The following is a 23,826-nucleotide window of genomic DNA, read 5'->3' on the forward strand; positions in this document are numbered from 1 at the left end:
ATTCCTACCAGAAAGTCGTAGACTCTATCTTTCTCAATGTACTCCCTAGGTTTTGCTGCATTTGTTGTACATTTGGTTTTGATAACTCTATAGTGGTCTAACTCCATCCACAAGGCTTTGAGATGATCAGCGTATTCTGTAACTATTTTTCCCTCTTTAGTTCTCAATGTTTTCACCTTCACATCATATATTTGGGTAACATTTTTGGCTTTAGAATAAGTTTCTTCTAATAATTTCCAAATCTCTTTTTTCGTACTTAGATACATGCAAGTGTCACTAATTTCTGGAGTCATTGAAGCCCATGACCATTCAATGATCGCTGAATCTTTTGTACCCACTTGTCAAATTTTGTCTCTTTGGGAGGCGCATCTGTAAGGTGTTTTGCTTTTCCTTTAACTTTCAAGGTCGTTTTCACGAGTTGAGACGATTTTAAATAATTCTTTCCATTCAACTTGTAAACATGAGGAATAATAGGTAATTTTGATTCAGACTTGTACGCAATTGTTTTATCTTTACTATAAGCCATTGAAAAAATTTAGAAACAATGCAAGTAAAAAAACCACAAGTGAGTGTTAGGTTGAGAAGTCGATGGAGATATACGCGACTATTTAAACAATGTGATAAACAATACCACGAACATAAGTAGTGATGATATGTGCAGAACAGTACGGGACAATACCGAAAATAGTGTAAAACAGCCACATGAATAATTCTTGAAGCAATACGGGAACAATATCGAAAACAATGCAAAACAGTACTGGTGATCAATGCCACAAATGAAAAGTGACTAAGTTTTTTACCGAAGAACCACAATTAAGACGGCTAAAGTTTTTTATGCGGAAACGAGACCCTCTCGAATGAGAGCTCATGATACCATATCAAAATTGATATATTATTAATAAAAATATATAAATACTAATATCTTTAAATAAAGTATTCTAACATAATGGATCTTATTAAAGTTTCAAACTTGAATTACTAATAAAAAGAACAAACTAATTAGTTATTTATAACATTAACTAACATTTTATAATTCATTAACCAATTTTATTTGATCACATGTCATCATTCATATTAACCCAAATTTGAATATTAATAAAAGTTTTAGAAATATTAACCAAAGTTGTTTTTATAGAGAAATTGTAAAAATATCAAAACTAAAAATATTACTAATAATAGTATTTGTGAAGGGTATTTACGATGTAAATGTGAGAAAACTATGTCAAGATAACATTTGTCTAGTAATTGGAAAATCCCTTTAGTTCTATAGTAGAATTTAATTTTTGAGTCTACTTTCTTCGCTTCATATTCACTCAAGAAACAAAAATCCCTCGGCAACACTCTCTTCTCTCAACTAACTCCCACCTAATCATATCCATGGCGACGCCAACAACAGAACAAAACATGCCACGTGCTTTTCACATGCACGACACCATCACAGACGAAGACGGAGATGTAACTGAGGACAGCGAGCCGGAGAATCACAACGAAGAAGAAGAAGAGCAGCAAGCAGTGAATTATAGAAGCTCAATCACTTCTGTAGGTATTAGTCGAGTTGTGGACCCAAGAGCGAAATGGGTGCAAGAATGGAACAGAGTGTTCTTGCTAGTATGCGGAGCAGGGTTGTTTGTGGATCCACTGTTCTTCTACGCCCTTTCCATCAGCGACTCATTTATGTGCCTCTTCATCGACGGCTGGTTCGCCGTCACCGTAACGGTGCTCCGTTGCATGACTGACGCTTTACACCTTTGGCATATCTTCCTCCGCTTTAAGATGGCAAAACGCAACTCATTCGTAATCTCCGGGGATACTGCGGGAGCTGATGCCCGATGCTCGGTGGCTCTTGCTTATCTTAAGTCCCGCCGCGGCTTCTTCTTTGATCTCTTCGTTATTCTTCCTATACCTCAGGTCAGATTTTTTATTTCTTCAATTTCTCTTTAATTAAAAATAATTTTAAGTAAATAATAGTATTAATTAAAAATGATTGAGAATAGTTTATTTTTGTTTGAAATTGAAAAAAAAAATTAATAATTAGTTTTAGGACATTCTATTGTAACCACGTTATCCAACTCAATTATGAAGTTTGGCAGGTTATATATACGGCTCCTTTCAGGGATAGGTTTTTGTTTTTTATTTTGGTTGATGAAAGAGGTAAAGGAAAAAAAAAACAAAAAAACAAAATAGAGACGATATGTGTTGTATGTCGTCGCTTGCATGCGGACATTATCATTGATGATGGTTGTCAGGACATGCTGCATCTCCATGTGCTATTCCTATAGTATGGCAGGACGTGGGTTTGAACCCGCAAGTATGTTCTCAATTTTTTTATACAATTGAACTCTTATAACATCTAAAACATATAAAAAATAATTATTTTATTTTTAATTATAAAAAGATTTAGATATTCATCCTGATCTAAAACTATTTATTAAAACATAACTATAGTTAATATTAAGCAATTAAATATAAGGTAAAAAAAATTATCTTAATCTTGAAAGTTTATTATAACTTCAGATATTGGTAAATTGAATTTATTTATAGAACTAAAAATAATTAATTTATAGAATTGAATTTATACAATTAAAAAATAATACACCAATTGACATGCTTAACTATGTAAATAAAATTGATTCATTCTCAAATGCATTTAATTTTTAATTTTTTTATGTAATATTTTTTTTTTTTTGAAAATTCACCACAATCTATGGAGAATTTCAATCAATCTTGATGAATAAGATTGTTATCACCCACACAATAACAATGAAAAGAGAAGAGCAATGGAGAAAGAAAATAGAGAACGATAAAGGAGAAGAAGAATTAAATTCTGTAGAGTTTCTCTCTATCCACAAAATGTGGAAAACTTCTTATTCACTTTAAAACGGCAAAATACTGTAAATTACAATGTTACGAATACTCTATTCATTTCATTACAAGAATAAGAGTTACTCCCTTTATTTATAGATTTAAGTTAACTTGGACCACAAGCCAAAACCTAAAACTATAAAAGTCAAAAATAACTAACACAACTAAAATAGACCTAAGTCGAAATCATGTGTGAAGCAACATAATTCGACACTTCGACACTCTAACACAACTCAACACAATAGGTGGTTCGACACTTCCTCGTTCCAATCGAGCAATCTGCTTCGACACAATGAATTACAATTCAACACTTTTAAGTTATCAAATATTTTCATCGTTATTATTTTTTAATAGAGCGAATATCCTAATTCTGAATGCAATTATTTTGAGTTGTATGAAAATAATGAAGTGCACAACTATAAATTTTTAAATATTTAAAATGTGAGAAAAAAGATTTAGAAATCAACTAAAAGGACAAAACTGTTTAAAAAAAAATTAAGGATCAATCTATTACATAAAAATAACTTAAAGGATCTTTGATATAATTTTATCTCATGAAGAAAAACTTCACTTTATATATATATATATATATATATATATATATATATATATATATATATATATATATATATATATATATATATATATATATATATATATTATATATATATATAATATATATATATATATATATATATATATATATATATATATTCATTATCAAATAATAACAATGTGTCAAACTTAGTTATATGTTAAAATTTAATATAGATTATCTCTATAAAATTTAATATCAATCGAAAATCATTTTATATGTTAAAAAATGATCAAAAATAATGATTTTGTTAAAGTTTTATAAAACATTAATTTGTATGCATCTCGTTTACATATAAAATGATTTTCGATTGATGTTAATTTTTATATAAATGATTTCTATGATAATAACTTTCAATCCAATGATTGATTTTGTTAAAGGGATATGTGATAAAAAATTATCGAAATGTCGTATTATTAAGTTTGATACATTGGTGTCATTTGATATATATATATATATATATATATATATATATATATATATATATATATATATATATATATATATATATATATATATATATATATATATATATATATATATATATATATATATATATATATATATATATATATATATATATATATATATATATATATATATATCGTTGACATCAAATGTAATTCTAAAAGACTTAGATTAAATATTAATTATTAATATAAATAAATCAAACAATTATATAACTTTTCTAGTTTTTTTAAGAAAAGTAAATAGTCATATATATTATGTTTGTTTCATTTAATTATATTAACTAAGTTCAATTTTGTAGACTTATATCTAAAGCAATTGTCTCATTATTAAAGTGTTTGAGTCTAAGTAATAAATTATTATAGTCTTTAAGAAGATCATTTCACACTATACTTATGAAATTCAAAATCTATATACATACTTTTAAAAACGTTACATATCGATTTTTTAAACCAATTGAAAGAATCATTAAAGTCTACTTGATGGTTATGATAGGATTGAGAAACGTGCAATAAGAGAATTTGAAGGATATTTGGTAGAATTTTTTAGTATTAGTTTTTATCCTTTATATTATTTTGATATACACAGGGTAACAAAACGATGTATCACATATTTTTGTTTTGATGAATAGAAAAAATGACGTTTAATATCAACTTAATTTGATAAGAATTTTTTTTTATATCTTAAGTTATATCATATTACTAACTTTATATTTGAAGTTCTTTTTAATATTTTTTTACAAGAATTAATGAAAATTCATCATTTCATTTTATTCAACTGATAGATTTGAAAACTAGTTGAATATATTCTTTTTTTATTCTTTTTATATATATATATATATATATATATATATATATATATATATATATATATATATATATATATATATATATATATATGACAGTATTAATAGTGTTAATATGGCCTTTATTTAAAAGAAGTTGATTCTTCTTTCTTCCAAAGTAAAATATCCTTGGATCCCACGGACGGAGTAATATTAACAAGCATGTTCTTCAAACACTGCAACATATTCATAACGTCTCCACGTGCTTTCCGAAGAATACCAAAGTCACCCCATGACCAATTCCCGTTCGTCTAAGATCCCAGGTTAGCCACTCGCGCTACTTTCCTTCTGCTGATAAGGAACCGATCATGAAATGACTCTGCTAAAGAAGAAGACCCACACCAACCAGCTGGCCAGAAGGGCACAAATTTTCCATCTCCATGTTTATAATTAATCGAACCTGTAAAACAAAAACCTAGGTTAGTCGAAACTGCTCTGATCTTGTTTAGATCCTTCCAACAAGAAGAAGCTGATTTCTGGAACGATACTTCTCCATCTGAATATGGTGCTTCACGTCACCATATAGAGCTTTGAGAACCCTATTTATACCGATTAACCTGCTCTTATGAAAATTCACACCCAGCCCTGAAACAAGATCGAAGCCCCTAAGAATCGCTTTAATACTCCAAAGGTTCCTCCATCCTCCTCCTCCTATGATTAAGGTGTCATCTACGAATTGAATTAATTCCATCAAAATCTCCTCATTAACATTAACTCTCCCAAAGTTGATGCCTTGTTGATCAAACGCGTCAAACCTTCTGCCACAATCACAAACAGAAAAGGAGAATGAGGGTCTCTCTGTCGTAAACCTCTTTCCACTTCAAAATCATTCGTTGGACTCCCGTTTACGAAAATGGACAACTGACACTTGAAGATACAAGCCTCCATCCATCTCATCCAAGTTCTCCCAAAACCCATTATATATTCATCGTTGTTAGTAAGAAATCTCAGTTTACACAATCATACGCCTTTTCAAAATCCACTTTGAAAAGAACACATTCCTTATTATCTCTAGTAGCTTCATCAACAATTTCGTTAGCAATCAAAACCCCATCCAACATCTGCCTTCCGAGAACAAAAGCTGATTGGAAATTAGAAATGAGTTCTCCAATAACCATCCTTCAATGTAGTAGCCAACAACTTGGCCAAAATTTTATACAAACTACCTACCAAGCAAACAGGTTTATACTCACCAAGATTGGAAGGATGCGCCACCTTAAGGATGAGAGTAAGAAAAGCAGATATTACAACTTTAGGAAGATAAGCTTTCTCATGAAAATATTTCCCAAAAGAGATAATATCCTCCTTCATAAAAAACCAACATTTCTTGATGAACACAAAATTGAAACCATCAGGGCCTGGGCTTTTAGCCCCATCGCAGCTCCAAACAGCGGCTCTAATTTCCTCCTCAGTGAAAGGAGCCTCCAAGAGCAGTATTTCAGACTCAGAAATGGTATTAAGAGTTAAGCCTTCCAATGATGTCCTAATCACACCAGGTTCTGAAAATTTAGATTTAAAAAAGCTCCTAACTGCCTCTTTAACCTCCTCTACTGATTCCACCTTCCCTCTGTCAGTTTCTACCGACCCAATATACTTTTTCCTAGCTCTCGCCTTTATCAAATTGTGAAAACACTTAGAATTTAAGTCACCTTCCTTGTTCGACTTAACCCTAGATTTTGGGAAAAGTGTGTTATCTTTGATATAAAGATTCCTCCACGTAGATTTACACGCTAGAGAACGTCTTTCGACCAACTCTTGAACTTCGATTCCTTCGCACTGAAATAACAAATTGTCTATATCATTGATATCCTCCACTCTCTCAACAACTTTTAGGTCATGCCACCCAAAAACCTCTCTGTTCCATTTTCTGAAACTACCCTTCAGCAGCTTGATTTTTTCTTTAATAACAAACTCATTTCTCGCATCCACTTTCAACTTTTTCCACTCATTTTCAACAAACTTCATGAAATCTTTATTCTCGAACCAACCGTCATTAGATTTGAAAGGCTTTGAACCCCAGTTGATAGAATAAAACTTCAGCCAAATTAGACAGTGATCCGAAATATCCTTTTTCCTATGCTTTGCCCAACCACTCCCCATGTGTCAATGATCGCATCATCTAGCAAGAATATGTCTAGCATGCTCATAGATTTGTCGTCGCCACTGTACCAACTAAATCTATTGCCAGAATAAGGAAGATCAATTAAATTCAATCCGTTAATGAACGTTTTGAATTCCATATGTTCCAATTTTCTAATGCAAACAGAAGACCCCTTTCTTTCAGAGATAACGTTAGAATCTCCTCCCATGAGCCATAAACCATCATAATAAACTTCATTCTTCCAGATCAATTTTAAACCTCTTAAGGGCAAGTAATTCACTCCACAGTTTCCTCTTGGAAGATAAATCGCATGTTGAATACACATTAACAGCATAATAAACTTCATTCTTCCAGATCAATTTTAAACCAAGAAACCCCTCTCCTTTGAAAGGAAAAAAATAGTATTAATAGACTCCAAATTCCACATGGTAATGATTCCACCTGACTGGCCTAAAGCATTATTGTTATACCAACCCACCTCCTGATTACTCCATATACAGTTAATTTTAGAAGAATCAACCTCCCTCATTTTTTATTCTTGAATAAAAAATAACTCAGCTTTACCTGAAATAATAATGTTGCTGATCCTCAATCTCTTCGAGAAATTACCTCCCCACGAATATTTAAAGAAAGTATAATCATTGTTCACCAATTAAGTTCGCCTTCTTGCCGTTATATCTGCCCTTATCTTTGGCCTCCATATCCGCTATCTTTTTAGGATAATCCTTCAAGTTATTTGGTGTTACTACTCCAAGTTTGGAGATTGCACTCCAGACCTTGTCCCCGAAATTAGATTCAAGATATTCAAGAATTTGAAATTACACAGTCGGACGTCTGAATCCGAAATAGGCTCGCAACACAAAATTGAACCCCCAGAATATCTATCTGTCCCCTCCGAAGAATCTAACCATGGAATTTTAGGAACAGAAGAAGAAGAGCCGCATGATTTTCTATTCTTCATAATGTTTAAAAAAAGGTTGAGAGAATGATTCAATCGGGTCCTCAAAATGGTTGGGTTGAATCGAAGAAACTAGGCCCAACTGTCTTTTTTTGGGCTTAGTCAATTTCTTTCTCACGGGCACAATAACCTTTACAATACTCCTTAATTTTTGTTTCTTAACACATAACTTTTGTTAATTTTTGCAAATTTGTTTGTAAAAATTTATTTTAATAAGCCTTGTGTTAATTGCTGTAATTCAAATGTTTGTTAAAATAAATCCTATACAAACAACTATGATTTGAAGAAAAAAAAATGTGGTTTAAATCTTAGGCAACAATTTGACTTTGATTATATAAGTGTGCAGTATGTGGTGGTTATCTATTCTAATAAATCAATTGTCTAACATAGATATGAAAATATGTCATAGTCTCTATGGAGAGCATATTTTTGTTATAGATTGGATATGAACCTATTCCACAACATATTTTGTTGGATAACTCTTATTTATTTATCACAAAAAATGTTGAATAGAGTTATTAATTCTTAAATTAAAATGCATTGGAAAAATCTAAAATTTAATTTATTTACTAACTATTTATATATGATAAAATAAAATGGTAAATACATGGTTGATGGTTGATAAAAATGTTGAGAAAAATAAGTATGAATTTGAAGTGTTCAAAAATAAAGTGTAGAAAAATCTCATATTTATTAGAAAAGTGAAGATAGACCATTTTACAAGTGTCAAATTCATTAAAAAAATGTCAATGTACAAAATATTTGTTCATGTTATCTCTAAATTGATAACCCAACAGAAATGAGCCTATTTAATTTCCTATGTCACAGTTTTTTTTAAAACATATTTTAAAAGTTATTTATATGTAAAGCTATTTAAAATAATTTTAAATTTAATTAATTTTTTGATTTTTTTTAAATTATGTGTAAATTTCTTTTAAACAAAAAAATATAATACTATAAAAATTATAAATAAAAAAGTGAAACAAAAGACCTATAATTGAGAGTTATTTTAAAGTTAATAATAATAACGAATAAGAAAGACATTTTTGTTATGAATATTCTTAACAATCAAATATAAATTTATATGAGAGATAAATGATTTAGAAGTTGCTTATATACGTATAGAAAATCTTATGGAAATAAAAGAAATCGACATTATGAACAATTGTAGTTTAAGGTTAGTGTTATATTATCTTTTGAGATTATGAATCATTGTAGAAATATTTGGAGTTTAAAAATAGTGTTATATTTTTTATTTCATGAATTTATGCATGTGTTTGTCTCGCTATTTAAAAGTTCTGCATTCGTCTCAATTGTGGGTACCATATTCAACTTTTAGCGATGAATAGATAAATTACTCACCTATTTTATTTTGGAATTTGGAGGAGAACATTATTGTTAAAACTTAAAATAATGGTAAGAAGACGTTCAATTATTATTTTGATGGAATGCTTAAGAATTTTGATTTGATTTATAAATGTGAGACACTTCTCTTGCATATTCTTCATAGAAAACTTTTAAGAATTGGTATAATGGTGAAATTAATTCCCAAATGAGTTGATACTTAAATGAATATCAAATTTAATTAAGAAAAAAACCTTTAAAAGAGATCCTACATGCTACGCTCTGCCTTCAGTAACACACATCCCAATTATTATTTAAGTAATCATATCTATTTAAATAATATATTTAATTGAAATACTATGACAGTGTGACGTTGAATATTAAAATAAGTTTGACTTTTATTTTAAAAACCTATAAATAATACAAATTGGTGATGGTGATGAATCGATAGTGTAAAACTTTTTATATTGATAATGCATAGTAATTAATCTCTTGAATAATATCTTTTAAATTTTGAACAATATATTTCGCCTAAAAACATCTTGCACCTCAGTTTCTACCACCCACCGTCGTGTAGAATTATCCACTGCTTTGCTCAATGGAATGGCGTAAGTAGAAAGAAGGAGGCGACATGGATCATTCTTTCTAGTGGAATGCCCAAAAGGGTTCATGGAGTTATGAGGAGTCTAGAGTTATTTCATCCTTCCTTTTCACGGAGTTTTCCAATAACTTTGGTGCAAAAGAGATGTATGTAATTTTTAAAGATTATTGTTAGATTGATGAGATATTGATTCTCCCTAAGAGAGATGCAAGAGAAAGAAGATATGGTTTTGTAAGATTCTTAATGTTCAGGAGGAAAGGATCTTGGCAACAAAATTAGACAACATATTTATTGGGAGAAGAAAGATTCATGGAAACCTTTCAAGATTTAGGAGAGACTCTTTTAGATGGGACAACCCTAAGGACGTGTCAGGGAAGAGGGGCGAAGGAAAGAGGGAGAAAAAGGTTGTAGAAGTTCTAGTTCAAGCCAAGGCGGAGGGTGGTAAGTTGGTCAGGGAATGTCTTTCTTTCGCTCAGGCAGTGGGGAAAGCCCTTAATGTTTCAAACCTCTAAAGGCTTTCGAAAGGGGTGGAATACCCTTTAGGATTGTTCGTTGTGGAGGAAGATTCACTCTTAAGGTTTACGAAAGCTTATGTGGTTTTATGGAAAACCTAGAGATGTCTTATAATATTCAGGAAATATTTGATACTTTTTTTTCCATAAAGGCAACACCTTTAGGTGCATATGTATGTTTGCCAGAAGAAAGGGAAGCTTGCAAACTTTAGGTTTTAGTATCGAAACCAAGATATTGGTTGAGCTAATGGTTCAAGGAAATAAGAAAATGGAGTCATAAGGTAGTGGATAGGGAAAAAGCCACTTGGTTAAGATGTTATCGCATCCCTGGCCATGCTTGGAGTCCCAAGTTCTTTGGATTCCTATCCTCCCATTTTGGAGTTTATCTTTGTTTAGATAATGATATGAGCAAGAATTCCAAGTATGATGTGGCTATATTTATTGTTTGTACTAGCTTCAATGGATTTCTCATCAAGGTTCTTAACGTGGTGGTCAATGGTGTCTTATTTAATATCAAGATTATGGAAGATTTTCAGGATCTGTTGTGTATTATTATTCCATCCTCTTCATTTCCTAATCCAATTGTTGTGTCATTGAACTTGGATTATATTTTGATGGATAACTCAGGGGATTGTTCCAATGAGGAAGGGGAGGAAGATGCATTAGAAAGTGGTTTGGAAAGATCCGTTGCAAGATGCTCCCTTGGCCAAATCCTAGGCAAAAATGTGGCATGTGATGTAAGGAGTAGAAAGGCTAAGGATTTTCATTCAGATAATAAAGGGAAGTAGTTATGTATGGGAAGTTAGGGAGAAGTGAAACAATATATTACCTGGATAGTTAAGTTGTGTTGTCTCTACTTAAACAAAGAAGAAGGTTTTGTCCACCGGGAAAAAAATGTTGGAGTTAGATGGAGCAGGAAGTAGCGGTGTCAAGAAAAGGTTAATGTAGACTTTATTAATAAGGGATCAGAGAAACAATATTTTTCCTTAATTCCTGCTAATCATGTTAAAGGTTATCCTAATTTATGGTAAAAAAAATAATGCTTTGGGCCGGTCTGTGTTAGGCCAGAGGATAAAAAAACATCCAGTCACAAAAAATTTATCAAGGGGCATGTCTAGGCCCAATTTGAAAAAAAAAGCTTCAATGCAGTGGATGAGTCTACTGAGGACGTTATTGAATCCTCTTTATTAGCTTCCCTAATTCCTTCGAAGTCAATTAAGGAGAGGAAGAAGAAGATCTGGCCCATTAGCAATATGAATGGGGATTCACGTGGATAAAAGGGGATAAGAGCTCCATGTCTAGAATTGAAATGTTATTTTTAAGTGATGATCTTATTGAAAGGTGGAGAATTGTAGGCCAAGAGATAGGGGTAGGGACATATCTGACCACTTTCCTATTTGGTTGAAAGATAATGTCCTGAATTGGGTCCTAAGTCGTTTAGAACCCTAAATTATTGGTTTAATCATCCTGGTTTTTTGTCTTTTGTGGAGAAAGAATGGGTGTACTTTACTGTGTGGGAAACTCAGGATTTTACCATAAAAGAAAAATTCAGAATGTTAAGAGATAAATTGAGATGGTGGAATAATGAGATGTTTAGGTGGATTGATATGAAGATTGAGACTTCTGTCAATGACTTGAATCATACGGATAGGATCCTTGAGAACATTGATAGGGATGATACTACAGAGGTGTTGGGCAAGAAGAAAGATTCTTTAAATTCCTTTTGGAGTAATATGCATCTTAAAGAGATCTTATTGAGACACAAATATAGGGAAACATGAATGAATAAATGTGACCTTAATTCCAGGTTCTTTCATGCATTGATTAAATCTAGATTGAGGAGAAATTCCGTATCAGGTGTTAATATTAGTGAGAGCATAATAGAAAGTGTAGATGGAGTTAAAGGAGAGGTAAGAAGTTTTTTTGAAAACAGGTTTGTGGAAGTTAGCTGGGAAAGACCAACTCTAGATGGTATTCCATTCAAGGTGTTATATAAGTTGGATATGGCTTCATTAGAGGACCTCACTATGGAAAAGTTGAAGGAAGCGATGTGGGATAGTGAAGGGGACACATGTTCAGGCCCAGACGATATCAATGTCGGTTTCATCAAGCAGTGTTAGAATGTGATGAAAGATGATCTTTTTATGTTTATAGTTGAATTTAATATGCAAGTTAAACTTCCTAAGGCTATCTCTTCTTCCTTTTTGGAATTAGTCCCTAAGTTTGACAATCCTCAAGGCTTAGATTACTATAGTATAATCTTTTTAGTAAGTAACCTTTATAAGTTACGAGCAAACGTTTTGGCTTAAATCTTAAAAAGGGTGATTGGCAAGATTATTTCATCTTGTCAGAGTGATTTTATCCCTAGAAGAAAAATTCCGGATGGAATAATGGTGGTGAATGAAATTATTGAGTTGGCAAGAAGGAATAAAAAATAAATCCTAATGTTCAAGGTACACTTTGAGAAAGCTTATGAAAATGTGAGTCAGAGCTTTCTCAATTTAATGCTTAGAATATTAGGTTTTGGTTATATGTAGGTTAGGTAAAGGGATGCGTGTGTGAACTCTAGCAGTATTTCTATGTTGTTGAATGGGAGTCCAACTAATGATTTAAAGGTTGGTAAGGGGTTCAGACATGGGGACCCTTTCTTCCCTTTTATCTTTTCAATTGTAGTAGAGGGTTTGGTTGGGATGATGGGAACGACTGTCGGCTCAAAGTATCTTTAAAGGTTTAAAAATTAATAATATGGTGGAGTACAAAATTTTCCAGTTTGCAGATGATACCATTATTATTATAGTCAATTCTTGGCATAATTTATGGGACATCAAAGCTTTGTTAAGATATTTCTAACTAGTGGTTGGCTTAAGTGTGGAATTTTTCAAGATTAAGTTTTATGGTATTAACATTTATGGTGATTTTATGATATCTGCTTCGCATTTCCTTTTATGTAGCATTGATTTGACGCCCTTCAAATTCCTTGGTATCCCTGTGGGCTTCAACCACATGAGATTTACAACTTGGAGGCCTATTTTGGATTCTCTAAAACGGAAACTCTTTTCTTGGAAGAGAATATTTTTGTCTTTTGGCGGTAGGATTACTCTAATAAATTAGGTTTTGAGCAATTTGCCTATTTATTTCCTATATGTTTTTAAGGCTCTAAACAAAGTGGTGAAAGAGATCATAGAAATTCAAAGGGACTTTTTGTGGAATGGTTGCATGGATAAGAAAGGGATTTGTTGGGTTAGTTGGAAGGAAGTGTGAAAATCAAGAAAATAGGGGGGGGGGGCTTGGAATCAAAGATGTGGAAGCCTTTAACTTAGCTCTTTTTAGAAAATGGAGATTAAGAGCTTTATCTGATAAAGAAGCCATTTGGAGAGGTATCATTCATCATAGATATGGAAGGTAATTTTATTCTGGACGATTTTAGGAAGTGGGTGTGGCATATGTTATGGCTAACCAAAATTCCTCCTAGGATTCAAGTGTTTGGGTGGAGAATAATCTTAATTAGGCTGCTTACTAAAGACTAATTGGTGGTGAGAGGGTTAATTCTTGATGATCATAGTAAAGCTTGTATTCTTTGCTTTAGTGAGGGAGAATATCTCAATCATTTTTTGTTTTCATGTCATTTTTTAATTAAAGTTTGGGAAAGCGTAAATTGTTTTAATAGAGTATTTGGTCCATGAGAAATAACATTCTTTTTAGAGGTGACATTGTGGATGTAGGAGAAGTGGTGAATAACACTAAAGTTGTTGATTGGTTGTGGCACATAATAGGTTTAAAATATAGAGGATGTTCTAATTTCTATGACTGTAGCAAGGCTTCATTGCTGTATCTTAATTTGTGTAAAACTTTTTTCTTTGGATTGAGTATCCATAATACTCACATTAATCCAATTGCTTATCAAAAAAATGAATCTTATATTTAAATGACAAACATAATAAACAAAGATAGAAATGTTCCCTAGATGACTGGAAGAATATTGAAAATCAACTCCAGGTCATAAACAAAGAGAGAGTTTCTTCATCTCATATTCCAAACAGAAAATCATCATCTCATATAGCTACCTCACCCAAGGACGGATGGACCAAACCCACGTGTTAACCCAGAAGAACATGTGAATAGTTGATCCCATTATCTTGCTAATACTACCCACAATTTGAGAAATCACATGCTTTGAATCTAAGAAGAGGTACGCCTTTCAACCAAGTGAATAAAAAAGGAAACCAGAAGACCCACCACCTATCAAGGAGGAAACAACACAAACTCTTTATCTAGAAGATAAGATATCATACTAGAGATCAGAAGCACCCATATCAACATCCATCTCCATTTGTCCAAAAGAGCCAAGTTAACAAAGCAAAGGTTTTGAATATCTAGCCCATCTTTCTAGTTAGGCTTGTAGACATCTGACCGCTTGGCCCTAAAAATCTTAATGCCACCCTTCACACCACCCTTAACAACTATTTTAAAGAAAAACAAGAATCCAATAAAGTAATATCACCATCCCCCAAAGTGACATATGTATGCTTTCACAAGAGTAACTTCCTAAATAAAAGATTAATCAATGGATCCTACATAGCATCAAGGAGGGGGTTGACCCCAAAGGCAAACCAATGCTCCTAAATGATGAGATCTCTATATTACATCAAAGGAAATCACTAGCTAAATAAAAAACTAGATCCACGTTAACCCCTATAAAACTACTCATTCCAAAGTTAATCCGAAAGCTCGAGGTAAACACAAAGCCCCAAAGGATAGCCTTATTAAGTCGAATATTTTCAACTGAAGGATCAACCAAGATTAAGATGTCATTCACATATTGAAGACGAGAGACTACCAGATCCAACAAGCCCATCTTAAAGCCATTTAAAATATTAAAGTTAACAACTCTACTAAAAGCCCTTATGTCTTCTGCCACAAGTCATAAAAGAAATATAGCTAATGGATGTTCTTGCTTCAACCCCCTGTGAATGTTAATCTCTTAATGCATCTTTAATGGGGTGAACTAAATTGAGACAATTAAGTTACTTTTTGTGGGACCAAATCGTCACGTAGGATTTAAAGAATCTTTAGTTGATCTAACTTATTATTATTTAAATGGTGGTTGCTTATAAATAATTTAAATTTGACCCCACATATTTATATTTATTTATTTGTAGTAATTTTAATTCAAATTTAATATTAATTTAACTATTATAATAAAAATGCATAAAAATATAATTATTAAAATTGAACAAGAATTATTCTAATACATTTTTTAATATTATAAAATAAAAATGATACAAAATTACACAACAAAAATACATAAAATTAAATTTTAATTAAAATACAAAAATAAAACAAAAATAACTTTCATTATTCTCATGACTAAACTTCTTCCAAGTATGTTCCACCAGCTAGAAGTTGGCGATGATTTTGTCTATGATGAATAATTATTATCAATATGGTTGTAATCAAAGTTTCCAGCATATGTGTCTCGTTCAGCTTCGAATTAAAATGTTGAAGATTTTAAGAACAATCACCGATAAGGGTTGTAAAAAATTATAATAAATTTGGTATGAATTCCACTTGTTTGGGTCCATTTGATAGCAAAAATAAAATACAATTTATAGAAAATTTGTGTAAAAAATGTGATATTACACGGTTGGATCAATTTAAACATATTTATAGTAAAATTATACAATATTTATTACCATTTTTTTATAGTCTTGCCAAAAATTTTAATGTCAATTAATGTTGCAAGTATCAAAATTTTCCTTAACTAGAAAAATGCTATTTATACACCAAAACATACACTACACCGTATTTTACTGTTCATCAATAAGGTGAATAGTAAAAAACTATAATAATAAATTATTTTATAAAAAAAATTTAAATATATTTTTTTTTATTAAAGAGTACGGTGTGATTAACCAACTTTATAACTTCATTAACCAATATTTAACATTTTATTAACTAACTTTGTTTTACTACTAAAAATTATTTTTATATCCGGGTATTAATTAACCAACTTCATAACTTCGTTAACCAATTATTTACATTTCATTAACCAAATTTATTTTAATATACAAATAACGGTTCATGCACAGCATATGAACACTGTTCATAGAGGTATTGTTCATGTGCACGCACTATTCACATGGTACTGTTCATAAACCGTTCACACCACTGTTCATGTACAAATTTACTATTCACATCAGTGTTCACCGTATTTGTGAACAGTGCATACGGTATAGGTGTAAGTTAGAATGCAAGAATAGCAATGTTGTTTTTTTAGTGCTAGATACTGTTGCAAACAACGTTAATTGTCGTTCGCTATGGAAAACACGAGATGCTATAGTTATTGCCGCATAGATTTGGTCCAATGGTAGTAAACTATAAATACTAGTAGCTATAACAAACCAATGTCTTACTTCACCTGCACTAAAGTTGCTCTTAGGTCTGACAACTAACTATCAATTGTGCAAGATTACCAACAAACAGACAAGCACACACCTGAGATATACACTTACAATTAAACCAAAATAAGATAAACATATAGTCCATAAAACTCAAACTAATTGCATCGTACTCTTTATCAAAATCCACCTTAGAAATGAAAAACGTTTTTTTTAGTTTTTTTCTGCGAAATCATTCAACTCGTTCACATCTATCCCACGTCGACCACATCCTCCGAATTAAATAGTCCAATAGTGTACACTTCAACACCCTCTCTTAAATTTTATTTCTCATTTTAAGTAGGCTACTTAACATGATAAAGTCTTCAGAGTTTAATAGTTTAGTAAAGATACGTTTGGAAATAAAACCTTTTGTGTTTAGAGAAAATATGTGAGAATATTAGAGACTTGAATAGAAACTTGATAGATAGGAGAATTCTTTGTGGAATAAATAACTTTTTATTTTTATTTGATACAAAATTTTAGGATTGCATCTCTATTTATAGTACACTAAGGAGAATCTAGACACATTAATTCTAGACATTTATCAACTCCAGAAATCCCAAGAGTATTCTAGAAAATATTACAATCTTAAGAAATATCTAAACACTACAAGAGTTTTCTAGAAACATTACCCAAAATTACCTAAACTGAAAATAACTAAACCCAAAAAGCCAAAATACAAATAATAAGATTAGGCCCAAATAAAATTTAATATTTCAACAACCCCTCTTAAACTTGATTTGCTCGATATAAACTTCTTCTTCGATAAAACCATTCAAGAAGGCCGACTTCAAATCCATTTGATAGATCTTCTATTCATTTTGGGCTGCCAAAGAAATGGCCAGTCTAATAGTTTCAAGACGAACAACAGGATAAACTACCTCATCATAGTCAATTCCTTGTCTTTGACTATAGCATTTCGCCACCAGTCTTGCTTTGTATCTATCCACGTCTCCTTTTGAATTCTTCTTCTCCTTGTACACTCACCGTACTCCAATTTCTTTGTGTCCTCGTGGAAGTGTAGTAAGTTCCCACATATCATTCTACATTATTGACTTGATTTCTCCGTCCATGTTGTCTCTCCACTTTACGTTTTCAACCGCTTCTTGATAGCTTAGAGGCTCGTAATCACCTAAAAGACAAAAGAGGTTAATGTAATTTTGGTTTTCAGTTACCTCATAAATCTATTCAATGCTCCTTAGTCGTGGTGTCCTCTTACTTGAGATTGTTTCATCTAACCTTGGTTTCAGTGAGGAAAGTTGTGTAATATGTTCCTCTATCATTGGCTGTTCTATTTCATCTTTTTCTTCAAAGTAAGGAAGAAAATCGTACGTGTCTTCTTGAACACTTCAATCCCAATAATCTTCTTCTTCGAACTGTACATTACGATTTATGACGATCTTTCCACTATTTGGATTATAGAGCTTGTACCTTTTGGAGCTTGAGTCGTAACCCACAAACATATACTTCTCACTTTTATCACCAAACTTTGTTATCCTTTCATCTGGAATGTGGGTATATGCAATGCTTCCAAACATTTTAAGGTGAGAGATTATGAGCTTCCTTCCACTCCATGATTCTTGTGATGTCTTCTCATGCACGCTTATTCTTGTTTGGGAATGGTTTGTCAAGTAAATCGCACATGCCACTGCTTCGGCCCAAAACTCCTTCAACATCTTCTTTCTCTTAAGCATGTTTCACACCATGTTAAATATGGTCTAGTTATTTCTCTCCACTCCTCTATTTTTTCATGGATATCTTGTTACTGTTAGTGGGCGGAGGATTCCATGGTCTTCACAACATTTGTGGAACTCATTTGAAGTGAACTCTTATCCTCGGTCAAATCTTATGGCCTTAATGGAAAGATCACTTTCTTTCTCCACAAGGGCTTTGAACTTCTTAAAGTTTTCAAACACTTCTGACTTCTCCTTCAAGAAATAAACCCATTTTTTTCTTAAATAATCATCAACAAAGAGGAGAAAGTATTTACTCTTACCAAAAGAGTTTGGTTTGATTGGTCCACGAACATCAGTGTGTATGAGCTCTAACGATTCTGTCGATCTTGCCGTTGATTCCTTTGGAAAGCTTTTCCGGAATTTCTTCCCAATTATACATCCTTCGCAGAGATGGTCTGAGTGGTTTATTCTAGGCAAGCCTCTCACCATATCCTTCTTTGCTAAATGTTCTAGATTGTCGAAGTTAAGGTGTCGGAATCCTAGATGTCATAGCCATGAAGAGTCGGTATAAAAAGCCTCGAGACACTTTGCCACATCATTTTGAATGTTCAAGACGTATATTCTATTCTTTGAAATAGGCACCTTAACAATCAAGTTATGTCTACAATCTCTTAAGCAAAGACTATGTTCTTTCAAGTGGATGCCATAGTCTTTCTCTAATAATCATCTCAAGCTCAAAATATTATTCTTCATGTTATAGTAGACATTGGATATGAATTTATGACTCTCATTCTTCAAGTATGAGAATTATACCTTTTCCTTTAACCGGTATCTTTGAGTCATCTCCAAATGAGACATTGTCAGTTATCGTTTCATTGATCTCTATGGACATGCTTCGATCGCCACACATGTGGTTGCTTGTGTTGGTGTCGAGGTACCCCTTGTTTCTTTTCTCTTCAACTTGGTTTTGGCACGCGAGCAACAAAGTTTCTTCTTCTCCATCTTTTTCTCATACAAAGTTATATTTCTCTAGAACCTTCTTGAGAATCTACACTCATATGCGTAGTAACCTATACTTTTGCAGTTGAAGCACTTAATTTGTGATTTGTCGCACCTCGATCATGAATTTTCTCTTCCACGACCTCTTGTTACTTGTGGATTCCAACTTATTTCTCCATTGTTAAAGTTGTTAGAGTAATTGTTGTAACCGCCTGTTCCTTCTCCTCCATGTCCTAGTCCACGTCCACGATCTTGTCCACAACCACATCCTATTTGACTCTTGTAATTTGCATAATTTGCTTCTTTTATGTTCAGTTGTAGTAGTTTCTCCATAGCCTCCTTTTGTTTACCTTTTCTCTTTTGTTTCTCTGCGTATACTTGTAAGGAACTCATGGGTTGATCAATAGTCATGATCTTTAAATCCTTATTTTCTTCAATGTTGGTACAATGAAGTCAAAAGTTGGATTTAAAGTGCGAAGTATTTTCTCCATGACTTTCACCTCATTAACATCTTCACCATTTCTTTTAAGTTGATTGACTACGACCAATACTCGAGAAAAATAATCAGAATTTGACTCGGACTCTTCCATAAGTAAACGCTCAAGGTCACCTCTATGAGTTTGAAGACATGTCTTTTTCACCTGCTCCACTCCTTTGTTGCAAGTTTGAAGCTTGTCTCATGCTTCTTTGGTCGTCGTTGCGTTGGAGATCTTCTGAAATGTATTTTCATCCAATGATTAATAAATGAGGAAGAAAGCTTTTTTATCTCTCTTTCTTGACTTCTTCAATGTCTCCTTTACACCTTGGCTTAGCGAGACTTCGACTTCATCTTACTCCTTGAAGCATTTCTCAATGATATCCCACACATCTTGAGCTCCTAGTAGTGCCTTCATCTTGATACTCAAGTTTTCATAGTTGTTCTTTGTGAGTATCGATATTTGGAAAGGGAAACCTCCATTCACCATCTTTTGAGGACCTTGAAGCTCTGGTATTACTCTGATGGAAATAAGACCATTTGTGTTTAGGGAAAGTTTGTGGGGATATTAGAGACTTGTATAGAAACTTGATAGATAGGAGAATTCTTTGTGGAAAAGAGAACTTTTTATTTTTGTTTGATGCAAAAGTGTAGGATTACATCTCTATTTATAATACTCTAAGGAGAACTCTATACACATTAATTTTAGAGATTTCTCAACTCTAGAAATCTTAAGAGTATTCTAGAAAATATTATAACCCTAAAAAATATCTAGACACTCCAAACACTACAAGAATTTTCTAAAAATATTACTCAAAATTACCTAAGCACAAAATAATTAAACCTAAAAAGCCAAAATACAAATAAGATTATCCATAAATCAAGTTTAACATTTGTAACATATACATCCACTTACTTAACATATTCAGCTTGTGACCATTTCTTGTTAAGTGAATGATACTTTCAAATTTTAATTAAAAGTTTTGAAAATAATCTAATATATAACAATATCTAAAGCATTATTTTAGCTTGAATAATAATAGTAATAATAATTTCTTTGTTGTTGTCGTTCAGATTGTGCTTTGGGTGGCAATCCCTTCTCTGTTGGAGCAAGGTTCAGTTACGTTGGTGATGACAATATTATTAATTGTATTTCTGTTCCAATACCTTCCCAAAATTTATCACTCAGTATGCCATCTTAGACGCACACAAAACCTGTCTGGCTACATTTTTGGAACTGTTTGGTGGGGTATTGCTCTTAACATGATCGCCTATTTTGTAGCTTCCCATGTAAGCCTTCAAACCATCAAAATCTAATATGATCGAAATTGTTACTGCTTGTTTTTAAATAAAGTTAAATTAATAGGCTGCAGGCGCATGTTGGTACTTGTTGGGGATCCAAAGAGCAACGAAATGTCTGAAAGAGCAATGTCTGAAAACAAATGGTTGTGGCATAAAAATATTGTCTTGTCATAAGCCAATATATTATGGAAGTACAAGTTTGTTGAATAAAGAAATTAGAAGAATGTGGTGGGCAGATAATAGGGAAGCAAGGTCTACATGCATAAATGGTCCAGATAACTTCAACTATGGAGCTTATAAATGGACTGTTCAACTTGTCACTAATGATAACAGACTTGAAAAGATACTTTTTCCTATCTTTTGGGGCCTAATGACTCTCAGGTACATTATCACTAAGATGCTTTAATAAGTTATAAGATGTTTATTCCTCCATCCATCATAATAACTTGTCTATTTTTGGTGTGATAAGCACTTTCGGGAACCTAGAAAGCACAACGGACTGGCTAGAAGTAGTTTTCAATATCATAGTCTTGACTAGTGGCCTTCTTCTTGTGACTATGCTGATTGGAAACATCAAGGTAAATCAATCACCTCGCTCTATGAAGGCGCATGTTGATATATTATGAGAGTGTGAATGATGATGCAGGTGTTTTTGCATGCAACAACATCAAAGAAACAAGTGATGCAATTGAAGATGAGAAATGTTGAATGGTGGATGAGGAAAAAACATTTGCCGCAGGGGTTTCGACAACGTGTGCGTAACTATGAAAGACAGCGCTGGGCTGCTATGCGTGGGGTTGATGAATGTGAAATGACCAAAAATCTTCCTGAAGGTTTAAGAAGAGACATCAAATATCATCTTTGTTTGGATTTGGTCAGACAGGTAAAATTGTATTAGCCGAGTGAATGAATCCAAATATGGGAGAGAAAGCTTAAGTCGCTCACATATTGGTTTTCAGGTGCCATTGTTTCAACATATGGACGAGCTGGTTCTTGAGAATATATGTGACCGAGTTAAATCTCTCATATTCACCAAGGGAGAAACAGTAAGGCGTAAGCTATAATATATATATTCTTCAAAAACAAGTATTAACTAATGGATAAATTAGCAAGTAATATATGAATTGAATTGCATGCAGATAGCAAGAGAAGGAGACCCAGTTCAAAGAATGCTATTTGTGGTGAGGGGACACCTTCAAAGTAGCCAAGTATTAAGGGACGGGTTAAAAAGTTGCTGCATGTTAGGGCCAGGAAATTTCAGTGGTGATGAGCTTCTTTCATGGTGTTTGAGAAGACCCTTCATAGAGCGACTTCCACTGTCAACATCAACACTTGTCACACTTGAAACAACAGAGGCTTTTGGTCTTGAAGCACAAGATGTCAAGTATGTCACACAACATTTCAGGTACACGTTTGTGAAGGAAAAGGTCAAGAGAAGTGCTAGGTATTACTCACCGGGGTGGCGAACTTGGGCTGCTGTGGCCATTCAGTTAGCATGGAGAAGGTACAGACATAGGTTGACATTGAACTCATTGTCTTTTATAAGACCTAGGAGACCATTGTCAAGATGCTCTTCCTTGGGAGAGGATAGGCTTCGACTCTACACAGCTTTGTTAACTTCACCAAAGCCTAATCAGGATGATTTTGATTTTTGAAAACAACTTGTCAATGTCTTGCCATGTTTTTCTTGTCATTTATTATTTTTACAACATTTATCAACATGTTTACGAATTTATCAAACATATATCAGGCCATGTTTTGTGTGCTTGTAGTATTTTCTTAATAAAATTAGTTTTTTTTTTATTACTGAATTTTTTTTCTAGATTAACCATATACAAATATTTTATTAATTCAATTCTTTACATGAGGAACTAAAGAATTATCACATCTTATTATAAATAAAAAAATAATCGGTCTAAATTTGAGAGTCACTACTACAAATAATTTATTTTATTTTGATTGGAAAATGGTTATCTTGGTTTTATCGTGCCGTGGTACACACAACTTTTTCACTAAATGCACATGTAATCGAGGAGAAAGGTGAAACTTATAGTAGGTTCAATTCCTAACAACGACATGTTTTTTTAATATGTGTGTGTGCGCATGCGTGTGTGCGTGTGTGCGTGCGTGCGTGCGTGTGCGTGCGTGTGTGTGTGTGTGTGTGTTTCTTCTTGAAGAGTCGAAGGAGAACTTAAATGAGAAGTTGGAAAGTTGGAGACGAGCTTTAGAAACACGTGATTTTTGCCTAATCGGAAGTAAGACGGTAGCAACACACATTAGTAGCATAAATTCAGAAGACACATGTTTCTCCACACAATAGTCAGTCATGCAATCACATTGTCAGTAATGCATGATCATTTAGTTAGTTGTTAATTTAGAATCAACAGAAGATATTACTAACATGAATATCAGTCAGCACACACAATTGAGGGCCAAATGTCGGGTCAGGTGCTTCAACATGTGTGCATACATAAGATAGGAACATTTTGAACCCAATCTATTCACACCAGAGTCACTAGCATGAAAAACCTCCACACCACATAGTCAGTAGAGTCAGTAGACAAATCATACTACCCTACACAATAACACAATGAAGGAAGCAATAATGGGTTGAGATAAAACATCTCCAACACTTCTACATACAAACCA

At 32.7% G+C, this 23,826-nt stretch overlaps 1 protein-coding gene across 1 annotated transcript; it reads left to right on the plus strand.

The window, feature by feature from the left end:
* The first annotated feature begins 1,222 nt into the window (after positions 1–1,222).
* On the plus strand, positions 1,223–22,988 carry LOC127075460 (cyclic nucleotide-gated ion channel 4). The gene is made up of 7 exons (XM_051016926.1): positions 1,223–1,908; positions 20,950–21,165; positions 21,242–21,558; positions 21,647–21,755; positions 21,824–22,060; positions 22,137–22,223; positions 22,317–22,988. The coding sequence occupies exons 1-7, from the start codon at positions 1,378–1,380 to the stop codon at positions 22,830–22,832; spliced, it is 2,013 nt and encodes a 670-aa protein (XP_050872883.1). The 5' UTR covers positions 1,223–1,377; the 3' UTR covers positions 22,833–22,988.
* Positions 22,989–23,826: the final 838 nt, after the last annotated feature.

The sequence above is a fragment of the Lathyrus oleraceus genome, chromosome 4 (assembly GCF_024323335.1).
Source record: "Lathyrus oleraceus cultivar Zhongwan6 chromosome 4, CAAS_Psat_ZW6_1.0, whole genome shotgun sequence".
NCBI lineage: Eukaryota > Viridiplantae > Streptophyta > Magnoliopsida > Fabales > Fabaceae > Lathyrus > Lathyrus oleraceus.

Excerpts from the sequence above, each read along its gene's own strand:
- LOC127075460 (XM_051016926.1), top strand. The coding sequence starts at position 1,378 with ATGGCGACGCCAACAACAGAACAAAACATGCCACGTGCTTTTCACATG. Across the intron at positions 1,909-20,949 it reads TTATTCTTCCTATACCTCAG|ATTGTGCTTTGGGTGGCAAT; the intron begins GTCAGATTTTTT and ends GTTGTCGTTCAG. Across the intron at positions 22,061-22,136 it reads GTTTGGATTTGGTCAGACAG|GTGCCATTGTTTCAACATAT; the intron begins GTAAAATTGTAT and ends ATTGGTTTTCAG.